Below are 14,251 nucleotides of genomic sequence, written 5' to 3'. Positions count from 1 at the left end.
GGAGCTCGGGTTGCACAGGGCTGTGAGCTGCCCAGCGTGTGTGTGGGGAGGGTGCTTTGCAGGTGTAAGCCATGATCTTGACTGCTGCGCCATCTCTCCAGACCCCGCCCTTACATTTCTCATGAAATCTTTTTCTTTAACAGACTTGTGGGCATCAATTTATCCTTTATTGATGAGGCTTTAGAAAATGTATTTTAATAGAAATTTTTATTGAGAACCAAACAACATTCAAAATAATAGTTTTTTTTTTAAATGAAACTTAAACCATTAATAAATACTGCCTTTGAATTACCTCAGATTTCTCTTCTCTACCCTAGACTGCATTTTCTAATCATATATTTTATATCTCAAAAGAGAAACAGAGAATTTAACTCATGTATGCCAGTGTTCACCTGCCCACCCAGATGTCTGTCCATATCCCTGTCCGTCAATATGATTTCTACAGTTGAATCATATTACCATAGAGAAGTAATGCATTGATCATTCCTCTGTGAGTGGGCATGAGCCATCTTCCCCCGTGACCACACTCCCACGCTGCTTTCTTTATGGGTGCTGGGAACCAAACTCAGACTCTGAGCTGTATCAGAAAGCGTGCTGAAGCCACAGGGGCCACGCCAGCAAGCAGCACTCCTTTGTACAGATGTCCTGGTGTGCCTTCTTTTGCTGTGACAAATACCATGGCCAGAAATCAAGTTAGAGAGGAAAGCCTGTCTTTGGTGTATAGGCCCTTCATCACGGAAGCCAAGGCAGGAGCTGAAGGCAGCAGCCTGAGGCAGGCAGAGAAGCAGAACCGTGGGAGTGCTGCCCACTGGCTTGCTCCCTGTGGCCTGTTAACATGCGTTCTTACACAATCAGGACACCTCCCTAGGGGTGGCACTCCTCAGTGGGCTGGGCCCTCCTACATCAACCGTTGATCAGGAAGATGGCCCACAGGATAATCTACTAGAGGTATTTCCAGATGACCCTAGCTTACGTGGAATAAACGAACTTAACCAGCACACACACCTATATTATAGAGATGTGACTGTGTGTCATATATACATATGTGTGTACATGTGTTACCATGACAGGAGGCATTATGCCAATGAATGGATGTGTGTTTGGCGGCTGTGGGTGTGTGAAGGGTTTGTACAGTCAGCGCACTCCAGGAGTGGGCATCTGGGCTCTGGGTGGAGAAACAGAACGGGTAGGCGGCACAGTTATGCATGAAGGAGTGGTGAGGCTGTGTGGAGAGAGCGGGCCCAGGGTGGGAGCTGACGGAGCTGGCCCCTGGCTGCGCTGTGAGTCAAGCTGGAGCGCTGACAATGAGCCCCGCAGCACCCTTCCACCGCAGGCTCCCTGCAGCTGGATCTCAACCGCATGCCCAAGCCCGCCAAGACGGCCGAGAAGTGCTCCTTGGACCAGCTGGATGACACCTTCCACCCAGAATGGTTTGTGTCCCTTTTCGAGCAGAAGACGGTGAAAGGGTGGTGGCCTTGCGTGACCGAGGAGGGCGAGAAGAAGGTCCTGGCGGTGAGTCTTCTTTCCAGCCCAGCGGAGGGCGTGGGCTGTCTCTCCCATGGAACCCAGGGGCACAGGCACATACTTGTCCCCTCTCTCCTCCCTATTATTTTTCTCTGTGTGCATATGTGCATGCTCAAGTGAATATGTGTACAGGTATGGGGTGGGGGCGGGGGAGACCAAAGGTCAATCTCTGGTGCTAATCCTTGGGGCCAGCTACTTTGTTTTCTGAGATAGGGCTTCTCATCGGCTTCCGGGTCACTCATAAGGCTAGGCTGTCTGGCCAGCAAGCCAACAGGGAACTGCCTGTCTCTGCTCCCCAAGACCTGGAATTTTAAATGCACTACCATGCTGGGGTTCTGTGTGGGTTCTGGGGATCTAGCTCAGGTCCAAAGGCTTACATGGCAAACACTTTATTGACTGAGCCTTCTCCCAGGCCCTACTATCTATTTTCTAGGGTGCTCCCTCTCTTCCTATTCTAGCCTTCCTCTCTCAAGTTTCCTATTTCAGGGGAGACCTATTGAGTCAGACAAGTGGCCTTATAGAGACTGGTTCTGAGTAATCCTATGATTAGAGCTTCCTGCTGGACAGACAGAGGCCGGGCCTTTTCTGGATGGACGGAGACCATGCCTCTTCTGGATAGACAGAGGCCTGATGAATAAGAATGCTGGGAATGGGGGGCTGGAGAAATGGCTCAGGCCTTTTCTAGAGGACCCCAGTTTTGTCTGCAGTACCCACGTTGGTTGGCTCATAGTTGCCTGTAACTCCAGCTCAAGGGAATCCGGTGCTCGCTCCTGGCCTCCTCAGTCACGTGGGCACATCCCTGCACGTGTGCATGCTCTCCCTTTCTCTCTCTCTCCCTTTCTTTCTCTCTCGTAAAATAAATTAATAAAATAAAATAATATAAAGTTTAAAATGGTAAAAAAAATATTGGGAACACCTGTCTCTATATAGAATAAATGATGACTTGCCCTTCTTTGCATAGCTATGTAATTTCTGAATGCTTTACAGTTAGAGCAACCCAATGTTTCATATATACATATATATATATACACAATATATATAAATATATATATACATATACAATAAATATATATATACATATATATTGTCATAGTTTGCTTTTCGGTTGCTATTATAAAACACCGCAGACAAATTCAACTCGAGGAAGAAAGGGTTTGTTTATTTAGCTTACAGGCCCCAGCCCATCACTGAGGGGAGCCGAGGTAGAGCTTAAGACAGGAACCCGGAGGCAGGAACTGAAGTGGGAGGGAGGGAGCTGCTTACTTGTCTCTTCTGGCTTGTTCAGCTACCTTTCCTATACCGCCCAGGGATACTTTCCCGGGAACAGCACCGCCCATGCCAACTGATAATTAAGAAAATACTCCACAGATATGCTCAATCTTTCCTAGACAGTTCCTCAGTTGAGTCTCTCTCCCCATTTGACTTTATTTTGTGTCAAATAGGCAACTGATGCTAACTCTGAAACTGTTTTATTTGGTGTTTGTGCTTGTGCCTGAGTGGATGCATGCATGCCATGTGCATACAAGGTCCCACAGATGACAGAAGAGGGTATGGTGGCTGTGAATCGCCAGCTTTCTGTGAGCAGGGAGTTGAACCAGGTTCCTCTGCAAGAACAGTAAGCACTCTAACTGCTGGGTCATCACTGCAGACCCACAACCCTACATTTGAAAAAATTAAGACAGCCATGTAGTCCTTCTGTTTGGCCTGGCCTGGCTCAGCTCTGGGTCACTGGCCAGAGGCCCTAATCAGGCTCTGTCGATGTCCACAGGGAAAGCTGGAAATGACCTTGGAGATTGTTGCAGAGAGCGAACATGAGGAACGGCCCGCTGGCCAGGGTCGGGATGAACCCAACATGAATCCGAAGCTAGAGGACCCAAGGTTAGTTGATCGCCCCAGGAAGCAGGCCACTGCTGCCAGAAGGTACCCAGTGCACAGCTTCACAGAGGCCACGTGGTCTCCGTGGTTTGGAGAGATGCAGGCCATGGGCACAGCCTCAGTGGACACGGCTTTTCAGGTCATTTATGAAGCAGGTGCAAAGCCAGGCACAAGGTGCATGTCTGCTGTCCTGGCAGTGGAAAGGCAGAGGCAGGAGGACAGGGTCCCGGGCCAACCTGGGCTACGTAGCAAGACACTGTCTCAAAATCGGAAACACTAAAACAAACAAAGCAAAAAGAAGCAGGCCCCACGGAAGCAGTTCCCTGTGGGTTTTGTGTATAGTGCATTAGCGCGCAGTGTCCTGGAACCTTCCCTGCTGGGAAGTCACCTCCAGTTCGTAGAGGAGACTTAGCTCACCAGCATTAATGCACTCATTCCAACTGGGAAACAAAAGACAAGAAGCTCGAGTTCTCCAGCCTCCTGGGCGGTTGCTGAAGATGCTTTTGGAATGCAGCTCAGGGCTCTATTTGGCACCTCCCACCATGGTATTCTTGAAAGCGAGCATCGATGGTTTACCTCATCAGGATGCTGTCCGCATTCTGTGGGCATCGATGGCTTACCTCATCAGGATGCTGTCCGCATTCTGTGGGCATCGATGGCTTACCTCATCAGGATGCTGTCCACATTCTGTGGGGAGAGGTCCCTTCGCCCCAGGATGCTGGGATTTGATGCACAAAGGAGAAAGTTCCAAGACCCAGGGCTAGAGCCAGCAGATGTTAAAAAAGGACAAGATGGAGACACAAAGTTCTCTGTGTACCGACAGAGGGGAGGGTTTGCAGTTCTTCCTTAGGAGTGAATGAGTGAAGATGGGCTTTGCTGGCTCCTCTACTCTCCATCGTCCAGAATCCAGCCCAGCCGTGTATGCAGGGGCAATCAGCCGTGGCCCAGCATACTCTCACTTACCAAACAGGGTGTCTTAGAAACTCAGCCCTACTCCTATTGCTGTTAATTTAAAAGTATGGTCTAGTAATATTTATTATTAGCCCTATAATTATTGTGGCAGTGTTATCTATAACCCACTATTATAATCAATAAAAGACACAGACACCTGATAGATTTTAGAATAGCCTTGTATCACCTCAGGTATGACAAATATTACCTCCTAAGCTGTCTTCACCTCTCAAGCCCCCATCCCACGCCATCTGCTCTAATAATTTCTATTTAGGCTACCTGCCACTTATAAGCCTAAAATACTTGCTAATGTTCTTCATTTGGGCCAACTTCCTCCATCCATTATGATCCAGCCAAGAACTTCTCTTCACACTAATCCATCAAGGCTCCCTGCTTCCTTCCTCCTCTGCTACCTGTCTCTCTCCTATGATCCTTCTGTCTCCAAAGCCTGAGAACCTTAGCCACACCTACCTCCTTCTGCCCTGCCCAGGTATAGACCTTTTAATCAGCCAATCAGGGATGATTGGGGAACATTCCTTCTCATCTCATGATTACAGGAGCTAGTTCAACACTAACAATACCCATGGCAGAGCAGTAAGCAGCTCTCAAGGCAGTGAACTCAGCACTTGAAAACACAGTTGGACCCTCCTCCACACACTCCCAAGCATTCCATCTATGACTGAGAATGGGTTCGGAAGGGGAGAGAGCCATGAGGAAGGTGTCCTAAAGACAGGGCTCAGCATCAGCTTGAACGCAGGAGACACAGGCAAGCATCATCTCAGCAGAGCTCTGAGAGGAGGGGCTGAGGGCTGGGGGCAGGGGGCTCCTCATCGATGGCCAGGCTGTTTGACCCACTGTCCCAGCTGGTAGCAGTGTCTGGGGGAAACAGCAGTCCTGCAGAGGTGCTCAGCTGACCCCCGGGATCTCACTTCCAGGCGCCCTGACACCTCTTTCCTGTGGTTCACCTCCCCGTACAAGACCATGAAGTTCATCTTGTGGCGACGCTTCCGGTGTGCCATCATCCTCTTCATCATCCTCTTCATACTCCTGCTCTTCCTGGGCATCTTTGTCTACGCCTTCCCGGTGAGCAGGCCTGATGTGGGGAGATGCTGCCTTGGGGGAGTCCCTTGTTTTTCTTGTGCTCCCCGAATCTGATGGCAACCAGGTCACTGGTTAGAATCAGTGGTGGTTTTACCACTGAAAAGCCCACTCCAGCCTGCTGGGGAACATTCAGAAACTGCATCCCTGGAGCTTCCAGTATGACTTGCACAGAAAGCTCCATTGGAAAGAGAGTCTGTCTTTCCTAGCACCTGTGTTAGTGCAATAACCTTGGGGAAGGACTTGTGAATCTTGTAAGTTTCAGGAGGATCCTGAGACTTACAGGTTTTGTTTGCTTCCTGAGCTTTAACAAGATCAGTTTGGAGGAAATTCACACAACAAGCAGCTTGGGCCTAGGGTGGCAAGGGAGTTTGTTGAAGGGTAGAGTAGAGCTGAGTGGGGAAAAGGAATTACAAAGTGATGGAACAGAGAACAGCACTTGCTGGGTCCTCTGAGGTCCTTGGTAGGGTGGGAACCTGGAGGAAGTTGGAATAAGGAGACCCTAGCCCAGGAGCTTCTAAGTGGAAGGGTGCATACTTAAGGTCCCTTTAATCTGGTAAGACGTCAACTGGCATCTGGCAGAGACACCATTCAGGGCAGTGGGTCCTTAGCTACCTGGCTCTGCCTGTGGTGGCTGTAGGGCAAGCCTCTGTTCTCTCCCTGCCTCTGGCTTTCACAGCTCTCAAAGGCCCCTGAGACGCCTAGCCCTCCTGTGTTTCTTCACACTTCAGGCCTTGAAGATGTTGAAGTACTGTCAGGTTGTCACTAGAGATTTCATGTTATTTTTAGATTGGAAAAACCAAACATTTATTTATTTATTTAGATTTATTTTTCTAAATAAATGTGTGTGTGTGTGTGTGTGCGCGCACACACGCATCATGTATGCAGATACCCATGTTGGCCAGAAGAAGGCATCATCAGATCTCTTGGAGCTCCAATTATAAGCGGTCCTGAATTGCCCAACATGAGTATAGGGAACAGAACTTAACTACTTAACTACTGTGCCATAGCTCCAACTCCAAACTTTTAACATCAACACTTCAAAGCTACAACAGGTCCAGAGAGGGGAAGGGACTGGCTGTAGGCTGCACAGCCATCTGTGTGCAGTTCGTGACCATGGCTTGACATGATTACCACTGAGGTCCACATGGCATCCTGGTCACCATCTCAGCCCAGAGAAGCTGCTTGGAAAATTACCCCCATGTGTACTGTGTGTTCTGGGACTCCCGGCAGGAGGGAATGGCTACAAAGGCCTCTTCCTCCGAGAGCCAGGCACTGGGATGCTTGCTCAGTGCCCCTTGCCTCCGGGAGGGAAGTCAAGACCACAGATCATCCTGCATGGCCCCAACCTGCACAAACCTTAAGGAGCAGCGGAGGGGACTTCCCGGTTTGGCTGCTCAGTTCCCAGCTGCCTTCGAGGCCACAATGGCAGGAAAGCCTTTAATGGCATGGCCGATGGCTGTGGTTACGTGCTGGGCACTGTGTGCTGGTTGTGGCCACCTGGCTCCTGTTGCAGTGTTTGCCAGAATCGGCAGGAGGCTAAACTCAGCTAGACAAACTGACTGGCGTCCTGGGTAGGTCCAGGCTGTGAGGACTGATGTTTGTGTCACGTGGAGAGGGAGAGACACATTAAGGAAAAGAAGACAAGAAATGTAGTGTCATAGTCAAGTCTCCCCGAGCAGCGGGGGAGGGTGCAGTCCCTTCTTCTGGCTTGACTAAGGTCACTTTTTCTGTTGTTATGGTCAGAATCTACTCAGAAAATGGGGTGGCTTGAGTAAGTAGGTGTCTGTGCCCAGGCAGGGAGGGCCTGGGGGCCACAGAGGAGAAGGTGTGAGGCAGAGCGTTAGAAAACAGGGCTTCTGCAGGTGTGGCCAAGGAGCATCAAACCTCCATGTAACTAGGAAACTTCTAGGATGCAGAGTTCTGTGCTAGCTCAGCAAGAAGCTGCCTCGAGCACAGGAAGTACCCGCTGCTGTAGGAGACAGGCTATTCTTAGACCTAGAACATGGGCTCTGCCGACTTTTGTATGTGTGGAAGGGTCTGGGCTAGGGGAGCCCCAGCCTTCTGACGGCTTCAGGTCAGGTTCTGTTTGTCTTTCCAAGCATGTTAAATGGGGTCCTTTCCTTATTTAAGGACCTAGAGGGGAGGAGCATGTCCCAAGTGGCATCACCACGGCTGTTTTGGCGCCTACCCAGCTCCTGCCTAGCTTGGCCGTGCCCCGTGAGGGCCATGAGAGCTTATCTCAGGGCCATGGCTGGAAGAAAGGCCAGTCCTTTCTCTTCCTGGGGCTTTTCTGTTCCTGAAGACAGCTGAGGAGCAGTCTGGCACTCTGAGGTGACAGAATTCTCTGTTGCCTGGATGCATGGCTAAGTTCCACTCCCTTCATTTTCCTGGACTGTCTTCTTCCTGCCCTGACCTCCCAGAGCAGCAAGTGGCATGCAGGCGGATCCAGGCCAGGGCTTCAGGCCTCAGGGGCCAGCAGGATTAGGCTGCACACCTTTGGCTCACAGGCTACAGTTCAGAATCTTGTCTCTGTCTATCCAAGTCCCTCGTCACTTGCCTGTCTTGTACCTGGGCCTGTCTGTTCACCTGCTTTCAGCCAGGTAGGGCAGAGGGCCTGCTCTAGCCAGTGCAGGGTACCCGAAGTGGAACTGCTCCAGACCCATTGGACCACCCCCACTGTCTTGGAGAGTTCCCTAGGAGGGGTGGGGGGGCCTTCTGACTTGTTTGGCCCCTCTGAGCCTGCTGGGAGCAGGGCCAGATTGGGGCGGCAGAAGCGATTTGGCGGGGAAGGAGGGCCAGCTTTGTTTCCAGAGTTGGCTTTCCAGGCCGGCGCTAGAGAACATACTGTCCCAATTAGGAGCCCTGTGTTGTGTGTTTTCATGGCGTTTGAGAGGGGTGGTGGGGAGGGGAGGCTCCTGTCAGGGCCACAGCAGGAATGGCTTTGTGGAGGGTGACCCAGCTCTGATGCTAGCCACTGCTGTGAGTTGTCCTATGTACCCCACCCTACTCTCTGGCTTGGGGATGGGTTATTCCTGGGCCTCCTGTCTGTGGGTTTGAGAGTAGGGGTCTAGGAATCATGGAAACGACCTGGGTTGGCTTTGCTTGATGGATGAGGAGTGTCGTAAGGGTGGAGTATGGAGCCCACCGTGGGTGGTGGGTGGCGAGGGCAGGTGTGGGCAGGTGGTAAAGGCTCGGGGTCCCAGCTACCTACCTGCAGCTTTACCGCCAACCCCAAATGAGGGCAACTCCCACTGTTTTCCCGAAAAGGCTCACCGTGTGTCTGTTTCCTTGTCTCTTCCTCCTAGAACTATGCTGCCATGAAGCTGGTGAAGCCCTTTAGCTGAAGACATGTGCTCTGGAGAAAGGGGCCCAGGCTGCGTCCTGGCCCAGAACTGGCTGCTCCCCCATTCCTTTGGGGTCTGGGGGTCTTGCACATGTTTACTGAGTTCTTGGGATCACCCTATTTTTATCATCTCTCTCCCCCAACCCAGCACCCCTTTGGATGAAGTCTTGGTTATCTCAGCATAAAGCAGACAGAAATCCCATACTGTGTGTCTGCAGTTTCTGAATGAGGCAGACTGGGTGGAAGGGGTTGTCTGAGGAGGTCAGGGTGCTGATGAGGTGTTGTCATTTCTGGGCCAGTGTTTCAGAGGCAGAAACAGCTAGGTCTGGAGGCTTTGAGGCTGGTATCTGGCCCAGTGACCAGTCTTCCTTCCGCTTCCTTTTGCATAACCCCTCCCCCTACTTTCTGTTCTGGGGAGGTTATCATGTTCAGGTAAGAGCCTCAGGCTGGCGGGTGGCCTGACCCCTGGCTTCGACCTTGTCACACACACTTCTGCAATTCCTCGCTCTGCTTCCACACCCTGCTTTAAATATCTGGCTGGATCAAGACACCTTTTCCTTGCGGTCTGAAGCTTGGCCTTGGTGTGGGTCTGAAATTTCCTGCGGGAACCAGACTTAATCCTCAGGAGCAGCAGGACTTCACTCACTGGAAGGCTCTGCTCCAAGGCTTCCAGAAGAGAGGCCTCTGCCTCAGGGCCTGGAGTGCTGGCTGTCTCTTTCTGTCACCAGGAGGTTTCTCTTATTTCCTACTGTGAGCTGGTTCCCCTGGCCCAGGTCACTGGGCCCTGGAGGGATTTTCCCCCTTCTCTCCCTCACCCCTCCATTATCCCTTGCCCCCATCCCTCTCAGGGCCGTGGGATTCAGGCTGAGGCGCCATCTGAATGACATGATGGAGTTGGTACCCTGTTACTCTTGCTTCATGCTGGGCCAAGAGAACCTGGCAGCCAGGCCTCAAAGGCTAGCTGCCTGAGCCCAGGAGCGAGGGCCACACCTCACGCAGAAAGCAGAGCAGGGACAGGGCTGAGAGCTCTGTGGGAAGGTCCCACCTAGTGAGGAGGCCTTGCTGTGTCTGTGCTGTGCCCAGCAATGTATGGCAGGGTGCACGGTAGCCTTTGGGGGAACCAGAGGAGAAGTAAGGATTGCTCAGCCTCAGGAAGGGCCGGGGGCTTTGTCGGGAAGTTCTGAAGATGGGGCGGGGGGAGCTACCAGCTAGGAGGAATCGGAGATGCACAAGAGAATAGAGAAGAACTGGTTTTGTAGATAGAGATATTAGCTTGGGAAGGAAATAGGTAAGTCTACGTTTCCCCTAGGTGCTAGAACGTGAGAGTAATCCGTTCAGCCTCTGCTGCTTTGCAAGGGTCTGGATGGTAATAGAAAATCTATTCAGGTGACTGAAAAGAACTCAAGTGGTTTCACTGACATAGAAATGCACCAAAGGACAGGCTTCAGGCAAAGACTGAGCCAGCATCACACCTAAGGACTCGTTATCTTTCTCTGCTCTGCACTTGTTGGGTTGGTGTCTGTTTAGAGTTAGCCTCATAGCTAGGACGGGGCTTGAAGCTGCTTCCTGAGAACATACTAGGCATTAAGCAAATCTCAAGCATGGAAATGAGGCTTTTGGCTGGATGACCAGGAGACATATGTCTGGCCAACATGTATGATATTGAGATGCTTCATGTGACAGGCCTAGGGCGGGCTCCAGTGTTTTCCCTGGTGAGTTGCACACGGCTCCCACAGGCTTTTCCTGGGGAGGAGCTTTAGAGAGGCACCCTGCCCTGGGGCTGGGAGACTTGGAGGCACAGTGGTGAGGTAGTGACGGCTGAGCAGGACAGAACTGTGCTGAGCAGCAGCAGGTGGTTCCCAGCACTGAGAGAGAAAGCTGTGGGGCCTCAGGGACTCCGCCAGTCCACAGGGCAGAAGTGCTACAGGCGGCTCTAGAGGAGAAGAGGGAGGGGCCAGAAAAAAGGGCAAGGCCAGGTGTGACCCTGCATACAAAGGAGACCGATCTTGCTTCTGAGGCAACAAGAGAACACAGGAAGCCAGGTGCGGTGTGCACACCTGTGATCCCAGCTCTGGGGAGGCAGAGGCAGGCAGAGGCAGGCAGATCTTTGTGAGTTCGAGGCCAGCCTGGTCTACAAAGTGAGTCCAGGACAACCAAGGCTACACAGAGAAGCCCTGTCTCAGAGAGAGAGAGAGAGAGAGAGAGACAGACAGACAGACAGACAGACAGGGACAGAAACAGAGACACAGACAGACAGAGAACACAGGAGGGTTTTTCTCCTGGGAGATGAGAGTTCTGATGGGGACAAAGCAGCATGAAGTGTGCAGCCGCTCTGGACGACTGTCCTGCAGGGACAGTGCTGGGGAGCTCATCCACGTCTCAGTGTGGCTCGAGGTCACAGAGGCCAAGCAGGATGCTGGGCAGCTGGTGTCGGAAGCTGTTCTAGAAGGCTGGCTCAGCAATCGGAAGTCAAAAGTAATTCATTCACTTATTCATTCAAGACATCATATGCAAGGAGGGACACTGGGCAAGGTGCAAGGTTTGACAGGATAAGCATATGTATGGAGGAGGAAGTACAGACTGGGAGCCACACTGAGGGAACAGGCGTCATGAATCAAAACCAGGGAAAAGGAAGATGTAAAGGTTTGCAGAGACAGACCCTCACAGAAAATGGAGTCCCCCACGGGCACAGGCTGCCAGCACGCCTGAGGTTCCTTCACGCATCCTGCTCTGTAGCCAGGTCTGGATACGGTTCAGATTGCCAGAACTGCTGTGGGAGGGCCAGGGCGCTCCATGCCAAGCTGGGGTAATGCAGTTTCTGCCCCAGAACCTCGGGAGGACAGGATCACCCCTGGGCGTGGCCGAAGGGCGATCAAGCCACCCTGTAAGGTCTGGTTTCTCAGCAGCAGACAGTAGGAATGTTTATCAAACCATTCCTGGACAAGTGGATTCGAATACTTGCAGGCATCTGCAGCCGGGTTCACTCTCCTCCTCTTACAGAAAGTTCTAGAAAGCTGCCTCCCTATAGCCTCACTTCACCTTCTCTCTTTTACCTGTGATGAACAGACAAATCAAAGTGCAGCCGTGGCAATGGCAGGTTTGGGAAGAGGCATTGAAGCTGGGGAAAGTGGTAGGAGACTCACTAGAAAGGCTTTCCACCGAATAAAAAGCACATGCACGGAGACACAGCTTCGCCGTCTTGCTTTTACTCTTGTCTGGAAGTGGAGTGATGGGATCAGCAGCTGTTGCCCTGTGATTGAGCTGGGCCAGGCCAGGGAAGGGAGCTGACACGCGGAGGATGGCAGAATGGAGGGAGGGAGCCAAGGCCTTGGCTGCCCGACTCCAGGCCAGGTGCCCTGCGTGCAGGTCACAAATGCCCTACAGCTCAGGCCCCTGTTGCTTGTGTTGCCTGCCTGCAGAGCTCCACTCACACCCTGGAACCTGTTTAAACTTCCACCACCCTGAATGAGGTGTGTGCTTGGGAACCACGCCGCCATATGCTTCGTGTGTGTGTGTGTGTGTGTACAGCCAGAGGTTAAGCACTCTATTTTTTTTTTCCTTTGAGACAGGCTCTCTCGCTGCACCTGGAGCTCACTGATTGGCTAGGCTGGCTAGTGAGTGAGCTCCAGGGCCCTGCCTGTCTCTGCTTCCCCAACATGGAGATTACAGACATGTACAACCATGCCTGGCTTTTTAAGTGGGTGCTGGGGCTCTGAACTCAGCTCCATGTGCTTGTATGGTAGGCACTTTACCCATTGGCCATCTTTCCCAGTTTGTAGCATACACATTATTCATTATAATACTTTAAACGTAGCCAAGTGTTTTATTATAATAAAAATCAGTGCATTGCAGGAGTTTCCTGGGAGTATAACTTCTCCAGGAAGTGCTGCCTTTCCTAATTCTTGTAAGGGCACTGCCTTCCCATCCCCAAGCCTCTGCCACCCGCCTGGCTCTCAGAGCTCAGGGCCCCTTGGCCTTTTCATAAACAGTCCACAGCACCCACAGCTTCTTCCTCTCCCTGGGCCTGGCTTCTCTGTGAATCTAGTGTCCCCAGGGTCCTTTATGGCTCCTGATCGCCTACTGTAGACAGCCTCCTCACAGGCACCTCTCCGGCTTTCCTTGACCAGAGTGACTGAGTCTACCAACCTGCCTAGCTTAGCTCCTTTTTCAGCTGAGGTCTGTCCTAGCTCGGATGAATTGTTGACTTGACACAAACTAGACTCAGCCCAGAAAAAGTCTTACCTGAGTAATCATCTTCATCAGGGCGGCCTGTGGGGCATGGTCTTGCTGTTACTTGATACACAGCTCACCAGGGACAGGCGCACTCCCTGGACAGGTGGTCCACAGATGCGTAAGAAGACAGGCCAAGTGTAAGCGTGTGAGTGGGCCAGCATGCGGCGTTCTTCGGGATTTCTGCTTTAGCTCCTGTCCCGAGTCCTGTCAGTGCTGGACTGTGACCTGAACGCGTAAGCCAAATAAACCCATTTCTCCTTTAAGTTGCTTTTCTGTCAGTGTGTTTTATTAGAGCCACAGAAAGGAAGCCGGAACGGGTGCCTTATGCCTCGAGGGTGATGGTGAGTGCTCCTGCACTCTTCCCCCTGCATGGTGCAGACCACGGTTCCCAGCTCTTATATCCTCTGCCCAGGCACAAGGTTACACATGGAAGTGTCCCAAAGCCCTGTCTCCCCAGACACCACATGCGGTACGTCAGCGGAGCTGATGCTGCCTCTCCAGCCACCTGCAAACAGGTTGCTTCTCAGCCCGGTGTCAGGCCCAACCGCCAGTCTCCCTGCCTTTTGACTTATCCTCTAGCCTCCAGTCTCTATTCCCTGGCCTCCAGGCCCAGCTAGCTTCCTTCTTTGCCCCAGGAGAGCGTGAGACTCACGTCGCCCTGCCCAGCCTGGCTCTCAGCTTCTCAGCACTGCACTGAGATGGTTGCAGTTTTATTGGGCCCTGACATGTCTCCAGGGCTAGGATCCCATCTTGCTCTTCAATGGGTCATCTATTTCTTTCACTGAAAGGATTTTGCTCAGGGCTGATTCAACAGCCAGGCCCTCAGAACCCACTCAAGAGGACTTTATGTTTAGAAATTATGTCAGTTTGCCACACTGGAGACCATTCTGGCAGCAAGGTGAGGGGAAAGAATCTCGCTGCTAAAAACCAGTTCAGTCAAAGGTATGGCTGCTTGTATCTCAAATGCTCAATTTCCTGCCTCTGCTGTTTCTAAAGATTTTCAAGAGAGATTCTGCACACATACAAATATTCATACCCACACGATCATGTAAATGCATAAAACACAAGTATGCCAACATACAAAAATATGCATGGACATGCGTTCACATAGTTATGCACACACAGATCTATACTTATAGACACGGGCACACCTGCACAAATACATATACAGATACACAAAGCACCATATATGCGTATACATACAAATAGGCATACCCCTGCAAA

The 14,251-nt window shown here is 51.6% G+C and overlaps 1 protein-coding gene across 22 annotated transcripts in view; it reads left to right on the top strand.

The window, feature by feature from the left end:
• Positions 1-8,996, top strand: part of Dysf (dysferlin) — a 185,750-nt gene extending 176,754 nt beyond the window's left edge. For all 22 annotated transcript variants that reach the window (XM_060383434.1, XM_060383440.1, XM_060383441.1 and 19 more), the window contains 4 exons: positions 1,334-1,512; positions 3,293-3,402; positions 5,286-5,433; positions 8,757-8,996. In XM_060383434.1, the coding sequence (XP_060239417.1) occupies positions 1,334-1,512; positions 3,293-3,402; positions 5,286-5,433; positions 8,757-8,795 (476 nt within the window). In that variant the 3' untranslated portion in view covers positions 8,796-8,996. The remainder of the gene's footprint in view (positions 1-1,333; positions 1,513-3,292; positions 3,403-5,285; positions 5,434-8,756) is intronic.
• The last annotated feature ends 5,255 nt before the right edge of the window (positions 8,997-14,251 follow it).

Source organism: Meriones unguiculatus, chromosome 5 (assembly GCF_030254825.1).
Source record: "Meriones unguiculatus strain TT.TT164.6M chromosome 5, Bangor_MerUng_6.1, whole genome shotgun sequence".
Taxonomy (NCBI): domain Eukaryota; kingdom Metazoa; phylum Chordata; class Mammalia; order Rodentia; family Muridae; genus Meriones; species Meriones unguiculatus.
Note: the sequence above shows the minus strand (reverse complement) of the source record. Positions and strands in the feature narration are given on the sequence as shown.